Below are 21,623 nucleotides of genomic sequence, written 5' to 3'. Positions count from 1 at the left end.
CGACTACTCTTCTGCCGGGGGTCCTGCCAACCCTGTGTCCTGTGCCGTTGGAGGCCCCGCCAACTACTCTTCTGCCGGGGGTCCTGCCAGCCCTATGTCCTTTTCAGTTGGAGGACCCGCTGAGAGTCCTGCCAATCCCATGTCTTGTTCCATTGGAGGTCCCGCCGTTACCTGTCTCGCCGGGGGTCCTGCCAACTCCTGGTCCTCTTCCGTTGGGGATCCTGCCGAAGCCTGTCCCACTGGCTCTGGTTCCTGTCCGGCCGACACCGGGTCCTGCCCGGCCTCTGGAGCTGTCCCGTCAGCGCCTTCCTGCTCGGCCTCCGGAGCTGTCTGGTCTTCGCCCTCGAGCCCGGCCCTCTGAGAGCCGCGGTCTTCGCCTTCGAGCCAGGCCCCCTGACTCTTCCTGCCGCTGCCTTCGCTCTCATGCTCGGCCCCCTGAGTTTGCCCGTTGTGGTCTTCGCCCCTCCATGGACTCTGCCTTGCCCCCGGGCCGTCCGCCCGAGAACCCCTTTTTGAACTCTGTCTTGCCCCCGGGCCGTCCGCCCGAGAACCCCTCCTTGAACTCTGCCTTGCCCCCGGGCCGTCCGCCCGAGTCCCCCTTTTTGAACCCTGCCTTGCCCCCGGGCCGTCCGCCCGAGATCCCTTCCTGGTCCTCTGCTGTGCTCCTGGGTGGTCAGCTCAGTCCCGTCCTCCTGACCCCCTCCACCCATCTTGGTGGCCTAGTGATACGTCCCTCCTCTGGACCCCCTCCACCCACCCTGCTTGAGGTTTTGGACTTTTGTGTTCTTTTTTTGGGACGTCTGGGATCCGTCCCTTGAGGGGGGGGTACTGTCACGATCTGTCTTTATGGTGTCTTGTCTAGATCTATTTTTGGTTTTCTGTCTGCGTTTTGTCTTGTTTAAATCTGTCTGTGGTTCCCTGTCGTTAGTTTCCCTGGTGTGTCTAATTTAACCGATTGTGTTCACCTGGTGTCCCCGTGTTTTCTCCTCCCTCCTCACCTGTGTCTTGTTTGTATGATTAGTCTTGTGTGTATTTCAGTTCTGGTTTTTCTGTCTGTCTTTGTCGGTTCGTCTTTTGTTGGTGACAGAGTTATCTGCATTTGGGTCCTGCCTCCTTCACACACCGTGACATGATCGCCGTTAAGTGCTGCGTGTTTGGTGTGTTTTATTTTATGTTGCGGGTCTCCCCACGAGCCACTACTACCGGGCGGGTCGGGTCGGGTCGTAACAATTAGATATTAATAGGATCCCTAAGAAGTATATTCATTACTCGTTATTTTCTACTAATAGTTAATTAAAGACTGTATATAATGACTATTTTGCACATCCCTTTCAAGATTTCAAGATTTTCTAAGGTTTATTGACATATCATAAACACAACTACGATAGGTCGCAGGTTACTCAACAGTGCATTACAAGACATCTATCAATGTGTGTATACCTCCACCATTAAACTGTCATATTCTGCACATTTCTTATACTATCTACATACATCTTATAAGAGTATAATACATATGTATAATATCAGTTAAAATAAGTGCTTCAACATAGTTAACATTGCTGGAGGTATACACACATATTGATAGATGTCTGCAGCCTATCTACCAATTGGATCAAATATAAAAGTCAGCCGAATTAGTGTTGATACCGCAAGGAGACGTATTGTGTGAAGAGAATTGTAAGATGTTTAACCAGCCTATTTTTCAGGTCTCAGGCTCGAAAATGACATTCCCAGAACAAATGACCATATCTTCCCTTCTAAAAGGGTTACATTAATAATCTTTTCTCTCAAAGTAATGATAAACCTGTGAGTTGGATGTAGAAAAGTCAGAATCAATATAGATGTTTTTTATTTTAAAGAAAATTCAGATTGAACATAGTAAAATGTTGATTGTCTGTCCAAAAATTCTTTTTTTACTTATAGTGAAAACTACCCTTGGATGATGGTAAGGTAGACTAAAAGCTTTAGGAATCCAAAGTACAACATATAATAAGTACCCTGTATCAAGACTGATGCAAAACAAGTGACATTTGACCTTTTTAGAGAGGTTTAGCAAAAAAAACTCCACCTCTGAGGTGATTTGGGTGAAAATGGGGGTTTTACCGTTTCTCTGGAGCCCACTGGTCGATTTTGGTGATTGACATCTCTGTCTGACCATTAGAGCCAATAGAATTGAAGGGGAATCTCCCCACTCACACACAAGAGGTTTCTCAATACTCAAATCTCCCCTCCTCGACTCCTCGGTCCTCCGCTAGTGACCCAGAAATGAATTTCAGCGCGCCATTTTGAAGGACATCTCATTTCTCTAAATGCACATCGAGGACCGAGCATCGAGCATCGAGGAGGCTCTCTGGAGGAGCTATAATCGAGGAGACACTGATGGGTCCTCCACGGCTCCTCCACGGATGCATTTCCGGGAACGGTGGAGGCCTGACGCACGGCCGGACTTATCTCAGCCAATGACAGCTCTGCATGCATCCCCTGGATATTATTTTAGAAACTGCTTTCATCGCGTCGCGATGTTTACAATAGAGGCTTCTCAATTCTTAAATGTCCCCTCCTCGACTCCCCTCCTCGACTCCTATCCTCGAGACTTAGTCCCGCCCACAGGAGATGCGAGCGGAGGACCGAGGAGGGGAACCGAGGAGAGAGGAGGGGAAGCAGCAGGCGGTTAAAGAAATGAGAACTCCTCTCCTCTGAGCGGTCACTTTAAAGCGAGGTCCGTTCATTATTACGTGGCAACAGCTGCATCAGCTGTCGAGTGTTTTGTCATATTTTATAATCTCTGTTACATCAGCTGAACATTGTTCCCCCACATATTTACTTTGAATTAATTGAGAGTGCGGTATAATGAGACAACAACAGGCTACAGATGCGGACACACACACAAATATATTTATATAAATATATACAATTTAAAGTATGAGAGCACTCTCATAATAACGTAACACAATCAGAGACTGGATATATCCCCCCCCCCTCTCTCTGGTCGCTGAAATGGTAAATTGAAATTAAAAGTAAGCAGAGGACACCAAACCAACTGAGACCCGTCTGTCCGCCGCATCTACACACTGTACAACACACACCTACACACTGTACCACACACACCTACACACTGTACAACACACACCTACACACTCTCCTGTCCCCGGTACAAACACACTGCCTGAGGAAGGCTGTATTCTTTTTGTCATTAACTTTTTTCGGACCACTTATTTATTTATTTATGTTGGTGACCATCCGACCTCCATGCTGCTACTCTGTTCAAACTGCAGCCACCAAACAATATGAGTTATCTCGACCTCCCCAAAATAATCTAAATCTGACACGGTGTGAGACGTCTTTTTTAGCTGTTCTGTCGTCATTTCCTGCACCACATTTCGAGTCGATTGTGATTTATAAAGGGAAACCGGCGTAGGAAGTGCCGTAACGCAATGTTTTGTGAATCGGAAAATGTCGGAACATTTCTGTACCTATTACGTAAGCAACCTTCCCACGTGAATCCTATGCACAGCGTTATAAATGAGGCCCCTGGACTCCCGATTTTCGGGACTCGACTCAGACTCGCACACTGATTGACGCGACTCGGACTTGGACTCGTGAATTCTCACGTACGATGACTTGGACTCTGACTCGTGAATTCCCCCCCCCCCCACGATGACTCAGACTCGACTTGTACTCGGCGAGTTCACGTAGGCCTACTAGGCCCCGCTATTCCAGTCTAGAGATGTTTAGAGACACACCCGGCATCGTGCTGTATGCTTTCACCCATTCTGCTTCCACATTGGAAAAGAGCAGCGCAAAATGCTCATTATATGGAAACAATATTGAAGAGAAGGCTCCGTAATAGGGCTGAACGTTTAATCAATTTTAAATCGAAGTCGCGATTCGAGATGATGCGATTATCAAATTGCAAAGCCTGCGATTTTTTTTTACTTTTTTTTTTTTTCTACTTTTTTTTCTAGTGTGTCAGTCATCCACACCAATCAGAAGTGCTGTGCTCCACATGTACCAGCCATTGCTAACCAATCAGAAGTGGCCCATGATAGAAGGTGATAGACAGATTGATCCAATCACCTGCCAAGTGCTTTTGAAAGTGCCTGCCCTTTCCAAATGGCTTCCAGTGGAGCTTTCCTAGATGCTTTGGTGAAACAAAGCATCTGAGTCAGGTTAGTGATGCTCCATCACATGTTTCTATTACAGGGTGACTCTTTAACTGAAGCTTGACTTTAAAGCAACCCAACGGAAGTTTCATGTAAGTTTAGTTATTTCACTCGTAGCTCGGGCTGCGGGGGTGCTAGAGACATGTTGATACGACCTTCCTAGCCGGAGTTATGGCCGCATTTTAAAATAAACTTCCATTGGGTCGCTTAAAAATAAATATCGCAAATCGCAATCGCAATATTTGTCAGAAAAATCGCAATTAGATGTTTTCCCAAAATCGTGCAGCCCTACTCCGTAACACATTAGTTACTCTAATGCTGCGTTCAGACCGGACGCGATGCGAATATTCACTTCGCTCTAATCGCTCGAGTTTCACCGCGGCTGTCAGCTGTGTTTACTCGCAACATTCAAACAAGACGCGCTGGCTCGTGAGCTACAACTACAACAACATGAACATATTTTACCGTGATTAAATTGTAATACACGTCTCTAAATGATGCCGACGTAACAACATACTGATACCGGTTAGTAAAAACCATGAATTAATGCTTGACAAGTCTGCAGACAGACGGCAGGCGAAACACCTTTTAAAATGCTTGTTTTCTGAATGAAGGTCGGGTCGACCAGGCTAAGCTAACGTTGTATATGCTCATTCCATACTCATAACAACGGCCTACAGACATAAATAAACCAGCGACTGTATTCTCCATGACACAGACAGTCTGTGGTTTGTTCTTGTTTAACTTTTGTCCAGTTTCTGAACAGATATGAGCTGTGATCTCTGTTTGCTAACTGCTAACAGCTAACGGCTGATGTTTTCTGGTTGAACGTCAGTGACGGCAGGCTGAGATCCTCACCGCTGATTGGCTTCCGCGAGAACGCGTCACGTGAATTTGACGCTCGCGTTTGACGCACCGTTCAATCGTGTGATTCGCGGCGCGTCCACCGCTTCATGCTCGCGTCTGTCTCTGAATTGACTTTACATGTAATCGCGCCGCCCCAAAACATTGCATCGCGTCAGGTGTGAACGCCGCATAAGGATCGAGTTCAGACATACAGGCTGTCTTGAACACTATCGTCAGAGTAACGTGATCTAATCAATAAATAAAGATTCAGCCAATATCACAAAAGTACATGGCTACTTAACATGCATAATGATGTCATTTTGCATGCTAAGCAGCCATGTTCTTTCTGGGGCTAAATCTTATATCAGTAAACCAATTAATCGACGACATGTTTGCTTACTGTCCTGGCTTCACGGCCGCACGACATTTACGTCACAGCCAGGCAGGAGTTAGGGAGCGCTGGATTTGTGAAAAACTCCCCTCTTCCTAAACCACTAATACCACAGTACTGGCAAAACGGGAGGAGCCGAGTGAAAAACAAGCGCCCCTCATCCCAATCCACCCACACCGCAGTATTTTTATTATTTTTTTACCCAAAAAATATATTGTATATTATCGGGGCTATTAATACTTTTATCGGGTTTATCGGAATGACGTCATAATTCCTAATATCGGACCGATAATTATCGTGCACCACTAAATATTAGTAATAAGCTTTATATTTGTATAGCACCTATTACAAGAATTGAAGCCAAACTGGCTTCACAGCAGTTCAATAGACAGATTAGTATAACATGACAGGATAAAAGCAATGTAGAGGAGCAGCTACATTTCAACACATATATCCACTAAGATGAATACATGAAAACTTGTGACTCGGACTCTTCTTGGGTGACTCGGACTTGGACTCGGACTCGAACACAGGTAATGATGACTCGGACTCGACTCGGACTCGACTCGGACTCGACTCGGACTCGGACACTCCTTGGGTGACACGGACTTGGACTCGGACTCGAACACAGGTAATGATGACTCGGACTCGACTCGGACTCGGCTCGACTCGGACTCGACTCGGACACTCCTTGGGTGACTTGGACTTGGACTCTGACTCGAACACAGATAATGATGACTCGGACTTGGACTCGGACTCGACTACGACTCTCCCTTGGTGACTCGGACTTGGACTCGGACTCGAAGAGTGGTGACTCGAGAGTGACTTGGACTCGTGAATTGGTGACTTGACTACAACACTGGAGCACAGCAACCACACTTCAGAGGTTCCGCCCACTGATCTCCGACCTTGTCAGGTATTGAACATTCAATAAATGAAGAACACAGAATTTGTGTGATTATACTAAATGATACCAAAATACAAATAAACACAACTGCATATTCACAACTGTTACACAAGTACTATGCAGTTAATAGATTGTTTATAAACGGTCTCTCAAACGTTCTTGTGGGTATGTGAGTTTACCATCTGGACATCAAAATATTTTTCAAATTCAAGTTTGGCATGAGAAAGTTTCTGTGCTAATCTGACTTCCCGAAAATGATTCTTGAGGACAACCTGCAGTGAAGACATTAATACATACAGTGGGATATTATGCAGGTGCAGGCTCATTTCAGTGTGTGTGTGTGCAGTGGTGTAGTCTACTTTTTTGTAGTGGGTATACTCTAATAATTGTATTCATCCATCCTAGAGCGACGCATCGCGGAGCGACACCTGTCTCGAAACAACACCTCATGAACGCCATCACACTCACTAATGCATAACTAGTCTTGAGACTGGTTATGTGTTATCAACATGTCAATGTATTATAAGCATTTGTATGTGACTTTTAACTGCCAGTGACATTAACAATAAAAAAATAAAAGAATGAACAATGATGGAAAAAGCCCACTTATCTTCTAGGGTTGAACAATTAATTGACATTTTTATCAATATCTCAATATGGCCTACTGCAATTTTCAAGTAATATACAATAAATATGGTCATGCTACAGATGTCCTGGCACACACATCATATTCTACACTTAAAAAAACATCTGTGTTTCGCATAGATCTGCACAAATATCACACAATAATAATTTTAAACCTATTTTTCAATGCATTAGTTTATTCAAACTTGTTCAGCCCTATTATCTTCCATAAATCATTGTCAAACTATGTACTGTATCAGCTTAAATGAACAAGCAAACATCCTTGAAGTGCTACAAGACAAATTAGCTTCAAACAAGAAACAAATTAACAAATAAGCTTCACCTCAATACATGAGGGTTGAAAAAGCACTCAACATGTCCATACTGGCTTCACTGTGTTCGACCACTCGCCCTGCAGATGTAGCCTCGTCAATGAGAACAGACAACTTGCTTGAAGATGTCACAATACTGTCCACCCTTCTCCGTGAGCTCCTGGGCTATTATGTGTGCTCTGGAGTCTGGACGTCTCATGTCGTCTAATCTATTTACCTAACTTTCTGTCCCTCCACTCTAACCAAGGATGCCTGTTCTTAAATTCCATAGCCTGACTTTCAGTCCACAAGGCTGGCCAGGAGCTCTCATCTGTGTCCGAAACAAGGAGATAATATAAACATTGTGTTCTGACCACACAAACACACACACACACACACACACACACACACACACACACACACACACACACACACACACACACACACACACACACACACACACACACACACACACACACACACACACACACACACAGTATCTCCCTCCCTTTCTCTTCCATTGATCCACCACACTAACGTTGATCAAGTTAGCTAGCAAGTTAGCAAGTTAGCTACAGTTACGTTAATGATATCACCTTTAGGACAGCCACCTGACATGGCTCTTCTTCTATAGTGGTAATAGGGGGAAACATTGAAATATTGTCGTCTGTTTTCGTTTCATGTTTGCTTCCTGTTTAGCGCTCCGCGAACTTGAATGGTGGACGGATCAAATTCTGATAACGTTAGAGAAACTTGGGGTTTGTCAGAGCCGTGTGTTGCTGTTGCTTAGCAACACCACAGGCCACATGCGACGGAAGCTCCAGACGTCCAAAAGTATTAACGAAGAGGCAAAAGCGTGAAAGCGCAGTCACAAAATGAAGTTGTTACGTATCATCGCTCATTTTTAAGAGGGTATACGGAAATCACTGGCATTTTCTAGTGGGTATACGGCGTATACCCGCGTATCACGTAGACTACACCACTGTGTGTGTGTGTGTGTGTGTGTGTGTGTGTGTGTGTGTGTGTGTGTGTGTGTGTGTGTGTGTGTGTGTGTGTGTGTGTGTGTGTGTGTGTGTGTGTGTGTGTGTGTGTGTGTGTGTGTGTGTGTATGCGTGCGTGCGTGTGTGTCTGCGTCATGGGCGTCGCAGCCATTACATGAGGGTGGGACAAGTCCCCCCCACTTTTTCAAATGATTAGTTTAGACCCCCCCACTTTTACCATGTAGAAAGTCTGTGAATCGGTCTATCCACTCGCCTCACTTTGTAGAGCGCTGTGTCAGTGCTTCACTATCAAATCCATTCCACTTGCTTATTGTGAGAATGCCCAAATCAATGAAACTCCGTACCATGTTTTCACTGCTACTTTGTACCAAGCAGAGGTGGGAGTAAGTCCTACATGTGCAAGTCATGTGCAAGTCTCAAGTCTTGAACTACAAGTATTAAGCAAGTCCCAAGTCACTGTGGTGAGAGTCAAGCAAGTCAAGTCAAGTCATTGCTTTGTAAATAATTGGACAGCCTTCTGGGGAAAACCTGGTCTGATTAAGAGAGACGGCGTTCATCCTACTTTGGAAGGTGCAGATCTCATTTTGGCAAACATCTCAGGGCTTTGTGGACTTAATCCATGACAAACTGGAGTTGAGACCAGGAGGCGGAGTCGCAGTCTTACACGCTTCTCTGCGCTCTCTCCTAGGCAGTCATCCATAGGAATCCCCAACCCAATAAAATACCCAATATTAGCGGTGTGTGTGTCTGCCCAAGGACAATTGAAGGTAAAACCTAATAGAGGTGTCATACATAATAACCTAATAAGTAAATGTAACAACTACTACAGTGCAACAAAACAGGAAGATTAAATGTGGTCTCTTAAACATAAGATCTCTAGCATCTAAAGCAATATTGGTAAATGATTTAATATCAGATTATAATATTGATATATGCTGTGTCACTGAAACTTGGTTGAGACATGAAGAATATGTCAGCATAAATGAGGCCACTCCACCCAGCCATATCAACACTCATATTGCTCGAGGCACGGGCCGAGGAAGTGGAGTTGCAGCAATCTTTGACTCAAGTTTACTTATCAATACTAAACCAAAATTAAATTATACCTCCTTTGAAAGCCTCGTTTTTAGTCTTACGCATCCGACCTGGAAAACTTTGCAGCCAATCTTATTTGTTACAGTGTACCGTGCACCAGGTCCTTATTCAGAATTCTGATAAGAATTCTGAGTTTTTATCAACTTTGGTTCTTAAAACAGACAAAGTAATTATCGTAGGTGACTTTAATATTCATGTTGACGATGATAAAAATAGCCTTACTGTTGCATTTAACTCTATATTAGATTCTGTTGGTTTCTGTCAGAGTGTAAATAAACCAACCCACTGCTATAATCACACTCTCAACCTTGTTCTGACTTATGGTATTGAAATTGAGCAACTATTAGTCGAACCGCATAATCCTGCTCTATCCGACCATTTCTTAGTAACTTTTGAAGTACTGTTACGAGACTACAAAGCATTATTCAAAAGCTCCTGCAGCAGAAACCTATCTGTTAGTGCTATAGCCACATTTAAGGAAGAGATTCCACCAATACTTAACTCGATAGCATGTCTGCATGTAGGGGAGGAAACTTATACAAAATGTACACCACCCCAAATTGATCAATCAATCAATCAATGTTTATTTATATAGGCCAATATCACAAATGTTACATTTGTCTCAGTGGTCTTCACAGTTTATACAGAATATCAGTATGACAATACGACACCCTCTGTCCTTAGACCCTCTGTCCTTAGACCCTCTGTCCTCAGACCCTCACATCGTACAAGGAAAAACTTCCGAAGAAAACCCACAGTTTAAAGGGAAAAATGGGAGAAACCTCAGGGAGAGCAACAGAGGAGGGATCCCTCTCCCAGGACGGACAGACGTGCAATAGATGCCGTGTGTAAATTGAAAAGATAATACATTTGCAACATAGGTAGTCCAAATGTTTGGAAATGCATGTGTGTATAATAGGAAGATGAATCCACGATCATGTTGTTGATAGTGCTACAGATGCGCTGCGAATAAAATTAGACTCTGTTGCTCCTTTGAAAAAGAAGAAAATAAAACAACATAGATTAGCTCCATGGCATAATGCCGAAACCCGCAAAATAAAGCAAAAGTCGAGACAACTTGAAAGGATATGGCGTTCCACTAAACTTGAAGAATCTCGTTTAATTTGGCATATTACTCTCAATGAATATAAGAAAGCACTGCGTAAAGCGAGAGCAGCTACTACTCTTCATTAATAGATGAGAATAAGAATAATGCAAGATTTCTTTTCAGCACTGTAGCCAGGCTGACAGAGAGCCACAGCTCCATTGAGCCTTCTATTCCCATAGCACTCAGTAGTAATGATTTTATGTGCTTTTTTAACGATAAAATTGTTACTCTTAGAAACAAAATTAATTACCTCTTGCCTTTGACCAGTATAGTGTTATCAACAGCTCCCGGAAACGTAAGTTCTAATATTACACTAGATAGTAAACTAGAATGCTTTTCAGCCATTAACCTTGAACAATTACATTCAATGATTCTCTCTTCTAAACCATCAACGTGCATGTTAGACCCAATTCCAACTAAGCTGTTGAAGGAAGTGTTTCCATTAATTAGCACTTCTTTAATACATATTATGAATATGTCTTTATTATCAGGCTATGTTCCACAATCATTCAAAGTAGCAGTGATAAAACCGCTTCTTAAAAAGCACAACCTCGATCCAGAGGTTTTAGCCAACTATAGACCTATTTCTAATCTTCCGTTCCTCTAAAACAGGGGTCTTCAACTAAAATTCAACGAGGTCCAGTTAGAGAAAATCTCCCCATGCAAAGGTCCGGAACATCAAAATGTCTAAGTTGCTTCATGAATTAGAGTGATATATATTGAAGTGACCTGTAGCTTTATCAACGTCTGCATGTAATCAACAACTGACTGCCAATCAAATAAAGAAAGTACAATTCAAAAACAACAATATTTATTGTCAATTAACATTACTTAAATACTGTGGATATGTGTAATGTTTAAATATTGAAGTTCAATCAATGTGGTGCAACATTAAGAGATCTATGGATACATCTCTCAACACCCATATGAAACAGAACTGTAGCATATTTTCCTTTTTGGATATTTTACAAATCACTCCCCTTTTAAACTCTATTCTTGTTATTTTTAACAACTTTTTTGTTGCTGTCATATAGTATTTTATACCTGTTTTTCATTTAGTCTCATTAATAACTATAATGATCATATCAAGGTATGCCTTAACCTCAGGTTATTTGAGCCTCTCAGGAGAGAGCTCTCTTCCACCTGGTTGTAGAAAAGCTCTTTAAATTCGTTAGCATAGCTAGCTAACCAGATGCTAATAACAACAGATCGCCACTGTGCTTACAACTAAAGACAAAGCCACGCAAACACTGCGGCATGTGTACGGCTCCTTATGGGTATTGCAATATTTTAAGGGCTGGAGCGGCGTTCCGGTGTTCAGCACTCCTTTCAGACAAGACATACCACGTGAAGACACGTTACGCTCGTGTTGTGTTCATGAACCTGTCCTTGGCCAGGAAAAACAGGTACTCGCTCGTTTAATTATTTTTGCGGTCTAGATTTCTTCTAGGCAATATTATACGGAATCATTATATTTATCAATCAAGCCTGATGAAATTAATCATCTAAATAAAATTCAAGACTGCCTTAAGGACGTGGATGACTTTAAACTTTTTGATGTTAAACACGACCAAAACTGAAGTTATTGTACTTGGCCCGAAGAATCTACGAAACAAATTATCTAAAGACATACTAACTATGGATGGCATTAATTTGGCCTCCAGTGAGACTGTAAGGAATCTTGGTGTTATATTTGATCAGGATTTATCCTTTAACGCCCACATAAAATCAATTTCAAGGACCGCCTACTTCCATCTACGTAACATTGCAAAAATCAGGCATATCTTGCCTCAAAACGATGCAGAGAAACTAGTCCATGCATTTGTTACTTCTAGGCTGGATTATTGTAACTCTTTATTATCAGGGAGTACCAAGAAGTCAGTCATGTCGCTTCAGCTGATTCAAAATGCTGCGGCTCGTGTACTAACCAGAGTTAGGAAAAGGGACCACATTACTCCTGTTCTGGCTGCCTTACACTGGCTCCCTATAGAACACAGGATAGAATTTAAAATTATTCTTCTCGCCTACAAAGCCCTTAATGGGCAGGCGCCATCTTACCTTAAAGAACTCATTATACCCTGCTGTCCTACTAGGGCATTGCGTTCCAAGAATGCAGGGTTGTTGGTTGTTCCGAGAGTCTCTACAAGTACAATGGGAGCCAGAGCCTTTTCTTATCAAGCTCCACATTTGTGGAATCAGCTTCCAGTTTGTGTTCGGGCGGCAGACAGCCTATCCGTTTTTAAGAGTGCGCTTAAGACCTTCCTTTTTGATAAAGCTTATAGTTAGGGCTGATTAGATTCAGCCCCTAGTTTTGCTGATATAGGCTTAGTTTGTCGGGGGACACCTTACTTCTTCCTTCTCTCTGTCTATACCCGTGTACACTCATGTTCCGATTAACCCAGCTTCCCCAAATGTCTTTCTTTTTGGTGTCTATATACGCTGGGATCCGGAGTCATGGATGATCCTGCGGTCCTGTGTCCTGGATCGCGAGCCCTGGATCGCGAGTCGTGGCTGTGGTCCTGGATCATCGGTCCTGGATGGATATCCTCGTGGATTCATCTTCCTATTATACACACATGCATTTCCAAACATTTGGACTACCTATGTTGTAAATGTATTATCTTTTCAATTTACACACGGCATCTATTGTCCGTCTGTCCGTCCTGGGAGAGGGATCCCTCCTCTGCTGCTCTCCCTGAGGTTTCTCCCATGTTCCCTTTAAACTGTGGGTTTTCTCCGGAAGTTTTTCCTTGTACGATGTGAGGGTCTAAGGACAGAGGGTGTCGTATTGTCATACTGATATTCTGTACACACTGTGAAGACCACTGAGACAAATGTAACATTTGTGATATTGGGCTATATAAATAAACATTGATTGATTGATTGATTGATTGATTGATTGATTGATTGATTGATTGATTGATTGATTGCTCAGGTCAAGCAAGTCAAGTCAAGTCATACGAAATTCTGATAAGCCCAGTTTCCAAATTAAAAACAGTTAAAAGACAGTGGTTATGAAAATGGATTGAACCCACACTATGATCTTCATTACATACACAGTTAATCATTTGAAATCTAATTTAGACCGATGACAATCATATTAGATTAATATTAACCCTAGAACAGCAGACAATACAGCTAGGACTCAAAAAGTCTGTTCAAAAAGGCAGAATTCCAGGTAAGAAAATCATATATGACATTTGCCATTAGACATATTTAATTTAAATGTCTGTTAACACTAGAACTGCCAACAGTGTCAGCACCTATATAGATATCATTTTCAATTCATTTAATTTGTTCCTCTTCATAATTTCCTTATAAACTAAGTAGGACGATTCAAAACTCAGTTAATTGGGTTAATTTAGGAATTGCTTCAGTTTATCATCATAACAGATCAAAAAGTTCAGATTCATTTTTACAATAAATCAAGGAATGATGCACTTATACAAACAAAAGCAACATAATTAAAACATTTAAACAAACTACTAAAAGTAGATGAACTACATTATTCAAAAGTGTACAGTAACTTCTGATAATAACACAGGGGAAATAAACGAGGCAACTCTTTTCCTCTCTCTCTCCCTCTCCTGACAGCCCGTCAGTATCAGGGTTAGTTCAATTTAATCCCTTGGCGGTTGTAGTGTTCATTTACCGTTTTGTCTTCTCTTTGCTTAATCGATTTGAAACCAAGTCTAACGTAGCTTAAACTTAACGTTATCTTTCGAGCTAACACAACACATGCACGTACCTTTCTCTGTGGTTTTTTTGTAGTGACGAATGAAGCAAATATTTCATTTTTAACAGTCAAGTCCTTTCAAGTCATCTATCTCAAGCTTAAGTCAAGTCTCAAGTCATGAATACCAAGTCGAAGTCAAGTCAAGTCTTTTATCAATGTTAGTCAAGCAAGTCTCAAGTCAAAACATATGCGACTCGAGTCAAGTCATGTGACTCGAGTCCCCACCTCTGGTACCAAGGCAGATTCTCACATATTTAGCGCATGTTCAAGGAGTGTTGCCATAGTTGGACAGCTCAGATCTGTTGTATGAAGCGATGCCGGTAGGGGAGGTAAGGCACACACCAAATGTTCAGGACATTGTTAATACAGTAAAAATCAAAGCTGACGATCTCTTGGTTTGATATGTTTTCTCCCCCAGACAACATGGACATAAGAACACTTCAAAGAAGAGGAAAGTAAGTCATCAGCTGGTAGCAGTTAATCAGTTAACAGTGATGGCGGCGTGGCGTCTCACTTCTGGAGAGGAGTTTCGTCTTTATGTCATGATGATAGAGAGATACAAATACTGAATAGTTTAGATGAGAAAAGGCATGGAAATGCCAGGTCACTAATATTTATCATGTAAACAGGGAACATGAATAACCCCATCTCTCTGTGCTCATGTAAACACCATGATGTCCACGTAGAGACGCAGTCAGTGTGTTTTACTGGAGCCTCAGTTCAATGAGAGATTATTTTCTGAGTTCTTTAACTTCGGTACTCTCTCTCAAAATGGTATTGTGCATTATGTTTTAATTATACTTCTTATCATTCAGAAGCTATTTGTGTGTGTTTATGTTTTACTGAGTGCTTATAGGCCATTTCCATCCCAGTGTTCAGTTAACTGTTTATTTTCTGTGCACATTACAGACTAGCTAATATTCTACCTACTGCTTGGGGCTTTGAGTCTTCAAAATGTCCAATGTCACAGACTGGGACTTACTTTACTCTTGACATCTAGGCGCTTGAGAGTGAGTCAGAGGCAGAACACAGGGACAGTGGAGAGAGGTCTGTTGCTGAGGTGAGTGATGAAAGGGAAATGACAGTTTAGAGTCAATTGTGATGTGGACTTTCATCCCAGAGTGTTAAGGAAATCAGTGGGATATTGAACAGGAAACATTTCAGTCAAGGGGCATCATGTGACCAATATAGACAGAAGAGCAACATTTATTTGAACATTTAAGTCGATGATACCATTCCTAGGTGAACTTAACATCTGTATGGAGTCAGATCAGTCTCAATATTAATACATTCTCACAGAAGGATTCACAAATATAAATCGCAAAAATATTTTGCGATTTATATATAAACGACTCTCCACAACAATATCTCTCAATGCACTCACACATATGTATTGTTGTATATAAATGTAAAAAAAATGGGCATTTAAACTGCTTTTTATTAATTCAAAGATGGCTCTGAATTAATTATCAAATATGTTTCCTTTCTTTACAACTGGATGAAATTACAAAATGTACCCATCATTTTCCTCATGCTAGTATAGCCACAAAGAAGTATCAAACCACCTGTTAAAATGCACCAGAATACAGGAAATCTATTTTTCTTTTCCGTGGGGGGGGGATCCCCACAAAATGTCCCCCCCACATTCAGGATGCTTCCTACGCCCATGGTGTGTGTGTGTGTGTGTGTGTGAGTGTGTGTGTGTGTGTGTGTGTGTGTGTGTGTGTGTGTGTGTGTGTGTGTGTGTGTGTGTGTGTGTGTGTGTGTGTGTGTGTGTGTGTGTGTGTGTGTGTGTGTGTGTGTGTGTGTGTGTGTGTGTGTGTGTGTGTGTGTGTGTTGAAGTGTCCCAACAGTATTAGCAAAACGGGACGCTAGGGTAGGTTGTTCAGCAGCTCTATACATAATTAATAATTTACCGGCATACAAGTCATCCTTGCTGGCAGAGAGAGTGCGACACAACAACTGTCCTGATAATAACACTGTCCTGATCATAATACTTTATTAATAACACTGTGTGTCTGTCAGTTTAGGTCCTACACAATCAGAATCGGGTTTATTACCAAGTGGGTTTACACATAAGGGGAATTTGCTTCGGTATAATTGGTGCATTCAAACCATCAAACACACAGAAAGAAAAATACGTAGCAAACAAAAAAGAATATTTACACAAACAAATATTATCTCAGAAACTGGGTAAAGTATAACGAAATATATGACAAATACTATCTATATTCAAAGTGGATAGCTGGGCTATTATTCAACTGTAAATAAAGCTCAATGAGGCTGGGATATTAAGTTGTTTGGGACGGGAAAGCATCAATGCGTCTCTCCTGTGAACAGGATGTTCCTGTGTGCCAAACTCAGTACGGAATTCAGTTACTTTCAAGTAACATTGCTTTATTTCAAGGTCCCTGCTACATTAAACCGTATTCAATATATGAAATGAAACAATGGTGGACATGGTTTAATTCCGCACTGTTGGTTTGTAAGTAGGATGTGTTTAAGAATGTGCACATGAATATGTGTCTGCTCAGTTAAGTTGCAGGTGTTATGGCGGAGTGATTTGAAGGAGGAAGACAACGGGAATCAGTCGGACCAGTTAAAAACAAATGTGTATCGGTGCTGATTTGTGGACATAGATATAAGCCGAATTGAAAAGTGGCTCGTTATTTAACACATAATAGTGGCAAACGGTAAGCGATAACTTAATTGGTACAGAACAGGCAAATTGTTCAAATGTATATTTCACAGTGACTGTTTGTGTCAGAGCTGTAACAAACAGAGCAGAGAGAAGTTGGTGTCAGTTACATCAGTAACGGACAGCTGTCCTACCGTGGTGTGGGGTCTCCTGCGGCAGTGACACGGTTCCGTCCCGGTGCAGGAGGATTGAGGACGGGTCCTTCAACCCACTGAATCCCCCGGCCGGCGGGCGTGGCAGCCTCCTCAGCCTGCTGCAGCACTGGTAGCACACCGCCCATGCCTGCTCCTCGTTGATGGGCTGCTCGTAGGACTTCAGCACCTCCTTCAGAGACAGTTCCCGGGGCTCGGCCAGGTCCCGCGCTTCTCCGCGCTCCGTGGGGGCGGTTACCCGTGAGTCCCCATCCTCGGCGCTTCTGTTAGTGGATCTGGCCATGGCTGAGATAGCGTGGAGCCCATTCTTTACTCCTCAGGCACCGAGGCCATTTATGCTGTCCCCTGTCTCCTGTTGGGCCCGGTCTCTTCTCCTGTCCTCTACTTGGCGTCTCCCGCTCCTAAACTACCGCAACAGCACCGCGTCACCAAAACATTGTCATGGTGGAATTTCGGAATGCAGCACTTCCGGTCCAAGTTTAAAAAAATAAAATCATAAAAATGTAATTACTTGTTGAGTAATGTTAAGTATAAAAGTAAAATACTATTGTGAAAATTATGTTTTATCCTATTGTTTTATCACAACAAATATTTATTTATGTTATTTTTTCTGTTTTCCTAGAAAAAAAGCTGGGGTTTTCCGTATGAAAACATTGTTGGAAGGTAGGCTAACTAAATAGGCCTTACATGTTTCTACAGTTTCGAGCTAGGAAACTTGTACTATACCTGAGTATATCCCTTTAACACTAATTCATAATTCTACCCCACTGCAATTTGAAAGCACTATTTTTTCCTTTTCCCCCTTTATTACAGTAGCTTTAGTTAGTTAATTTGCAGGTTCACAATACAAGATATACATCAACCAATGATCTATGGCGTAGGCTTCTATTATGGATTAAGATTCCTGGTAATATAAAAAGACAGTAAAGTCTGCTCCACATTCACCAGCTGCACAGTTAAAATAATAGGCTACACATAACATCAATCACTCGTCATTATAAACAAGTAAACTGTTTTGAAAATAAGCATCCCGCATAATGATTACTTTTACTTTTGGTACTGTAAGTATATTGATGCTAATACTTCTGCACGTTTATTAAAGTAACATTTTGAATGCTGTATGAGTATTTGAATATGTATACACCGTGGTATTAGGCTATGTTTTACTTACATCTAAATTCCTTTTCTTCTTCATTTGCAAGGGTCAAACATGAGTTGCATATAATCATGGTTGGAGTTTCCCTTTGCTTTTACTTTGACAGTAAAACAACTAGGTTTCCGGTCATAGTCTGGTTTAATATGGCTGACTTGATCCAGCTTGTTGCCGTATCAGCAGATGGTGGGTCTGCGGGGCTGAAGTCGAATAGTCCATTTAGCTTAGGAACCTTCCTAACCGAGTGAAATGACCCGGAAGTCCCTCAGTGGCAGCCATGATAAATGCCGTTCGAATTCTCTAGATGAAAGGAAAGGAGGTTTCAAACTTCCTTTATAACAGGGGTGGGGAACCTTTTTCCTCTCAAGGGCCATTTCAATGTTTTCAACATCCTCTGAGGGCCGTACAAATTATTGACCTCTGCTTAAAAATACTAATCACAGCCCATTCATTTCACCTTTCTTTCATGCTGTGCAAAGAGAAAGCAACCTTTTAATCCAGATATCTTACCATGACTCGCACATGCATTCACGTGCACGGTTGTGGCATGACCACCAAACCAGAAAGATATGGACACAAGATGTGTGCAAATGTAAATTTAGTTTCCTATTCATGTGGACATGAAGATTTTTGCACTTTGAGAGCAACATTAAGAGATCTATGGATACATTTCTCAACACCCATATGAAACAGAACTGTAAGCAGATTTCTTTTTCTTTATGGATATTTTACAAATCACTCCCCTTTCAAACTGTATTCTTGTTTAATAACAACTTTTTGTTACCGTCATATAGTATTTTATACCTGTTTACTTTATTCTCTATTATTCAACTATAATGATCATATAAAGATGTGCCTTTACCTCACTGGTTGTAGAAAAAGCTTCTTGTATTTGTTAGCATAGCTAGCTAACCAGATGCTAATAACAACAAAGTTATTGACTGTATGATCAGTATGACAGATGAACAGATCGCCACTAGGCTACAACTAAAGACACAGCCACGCAAAAACTGCGGCATGTGTACGGCTCCGTATCCGTACTGCAATTTTTGGAAGTGCAGGGCTGCAGTCGAATAGTCCAAAGATCAGCTCCTAAATTCTAACCCTATCGTCTATCCCTTGACCTCTGAGTGAAACGTCACGGGGTTAAGGACTAGTGGACAGCAGAATTCAAAAGGACTTAGGAGAAGAGACTGCGGTGCTTTAGAGAATCCGACTGCACTTCCACTATCCAACGTGTTTATGATGCGCCAGCGGACGTCATAAATGTGCGTCTGCTGCTGTGGGGAAACTATGGAAACTACAGTTTTCTATACAGCGGACTACAACATGGATGTTTAATAAGAACGAGGGACTACTGTAAACTCATCTAGAGACTCTGCACCGTGCTCTGATGCTGCTGCTTTGCTTTATGAACGTGGACAACAGAGAAACATATTCTTCAGGACCAAAGTAGGAATTGAAATAAAAAAGGAAAGTGAAACTTCTGCTCGTCACCCTCTCCCTCCGGTCCACATTAATACAAATGATCCCAATACGTATGATTGATGAACTAAAGATCTTAAATCAATACAGATGTATTTATTATAAACGTTAGTCCTTACCATCTATCACTGTGTATATCACCATTCAAACATCTTTTAAAAGTTGAACAAACTCCACACAGCTCAGTAAAGACTGAAATGTTGACTTTATTTGATCATTTCAGTAAAAAACTAACGTTCATATTTCTCTTTTTGGTTATAATACTGATGAACGTTCAAAACAAAGCACTTTGGCAACTTACCACCTATGTTTTAAAATGCTTAATAAGCACCGTAACTTTCATGATATAATTTCTCCGTCATAATCGGTTGTTTCCGTGAACGGCCGACTGTTGAGTGACAGCAAATGCTGCGGCTGCAAGGCATTGTGGGGCAGCATTTTCGCTTCTCCTGTCGGTTAGGGAGGTCCAGTGGTTCCTAAGCTAAAGGAGGTTATAAAGGAAGTTTGAAACCTCCTTTCCTATCATTCTCATCATTCTAGAGAATTCGAACGGCACTTATCATGGCTGCCACTGAGGGACTTCCGGGTCATTTCACTCCTTTAGGAAGGTTCCTAAGCTAAATGGACTATTCGACTTCAGCCCAGGAGTGGAGCGGCGTTCTGGTGCTCTCCGTCAGAGCACCCCTGCTGTCAGACGAGACATATACCACGTGATGGCACGTTAAGGCTTGTGTTGTGTTCAAGGACCCTGACCTTGGCCAGGAAAAACAGGCACTCGCTTGTTTAATTTGTTTGCGGTCTAGATTTCTTTAATTTTTTTCTTTTTTGCATGTGTTTATAAATTACCTCGAGGGCCGTACCAAATTGTCTCGCGGGCCGTATACGGCCCGGGGGCCGCAGGTTCCCCACCCTTGCTTTATAACCTCCTTTAGCTTAGGAACCACTGGACCTCCCTAACCGACAGGAGAAGCGAAAATGCTGCCCCACAATGCCTTGCAGCCGCAGCATTTGCTGTCACTCAACAGTCGGCCGTTCACGGAAACAACCGATTATGACCGAGAAATGATATCATGAAAGTTACGGTGCTTATTAAGCATTTTAAAACGTAAGTGGTAAGTTGCCAAAGTGCTTTGTTTTGAACGTTCATCAGTATTATAATCAAAAAGAGAAATATGAACGTTAGTTTTTACTGAAATAAAGTCAACATTTCAGTCTTTACTGAGCTGTGTGGGGTTTGTTCAACTTTTAAAAGATGTTAAGGACTAACGTTTATAATAAATATATTTGTATTGATTTTAAGATCTTTTCATAGTTCACACAATCTTTGGGATCATGAATGATGTGGGAGAGGGTGACGAGCATATGTTTCACTTTCCTTTTTTATTTCAATTCCAACTTTGGTCCTGAAGAATATGTTTCTCTGTTGTCCACGTTCATAAAGCAAAGCAGCAGCATCAGAGCACGGTGCAGAGTCTCTGAGTGGGCGATCACGCTCATTCTCTCCCCTTTATTCTTTCACTTGTTTTCACCTGACAATTCAAAAGAGTAAAGTACAAATTCCCAACATCTTTAGAAACAAAGCCGTTACTCAATGATTCAATGATTCAATCAGTTTAAAGATTATACATTTAATTTATCACCAATATATTTTTACTCAAAATATTAATGTTTCGGGGTTTTGTATCATAGAATCTATGCTATCAACAGTCACATGTTTGCACCTTGAAGACAACATGTCAGCATGTTTCCTGCTTTACAGGTGATTTCCTACTCTATTTGTGTGTCTTTATAATGAAAATAAATTGCAACAAAAATGTTCCTTGTGCCACATTATTTCTCATATAAAACTAATGGTTTTTTACCATATAACTCGAGCAAAACAGTAAACTGCATACATCATTTTGTTTTATCAGTAACCTGATTTAAGTATCACAATACTAAACCTGATTACTT

At 41.7% G+C, this 21,623-nt stretch overlaps 1 protein-coding gene across 2 annotated transcripts in view; it reads right to left on the bottom strand.

Annotated features, from left to right (window-relative positions):
• Window positions 1-17,451, bottom strand: part of spire2 (spire-type actin nucleation factor 2) — a 123,228-nt gene extending 105,777 nt beyond the window's left edge. Inside the window, exon 1 of one of the 2 annotated variants that reach the window (XM_071203864.1) lies at window positions 17,015-17,451. In XM_071203864.1, the coding sequence (XP_071059965.1) occupies window positions 17,015-17,315 (301 nt within the window). In that variant the 5' untranslated portion in view covers window positions 17,316-17,451. The remainder of the gene's footprint in view (window positions 1-17,014) is intronic. The other variant, XM_034087998.2, reaches the window with a different exon arrangement.
• Between the last annotated feature and the right edge of the window lie 4,172 nt (window positions 17,452-21,623).

This window comes from Pseudochaenichthys georgianus, chromosome 7, assembly GCF_902827115.2.
Source record: "Pseudochaenichthys georgianus chromosome 7, fPseGeo1.2, whole genome shotgun sequence".
Classification (NCBI taxonomy): Eukaryota; Metazoa; Chordata; class Actinopteri; order Perciformes; family Channichthyidae; genus Pseudochaenichthys; species Pseudochaenichthys georgianus.
The sequence above is the reverse complement of the archived record's forward strand: the minus strand, read 5'-3'. Positions and strand labels throughout refer to the sequence as shown.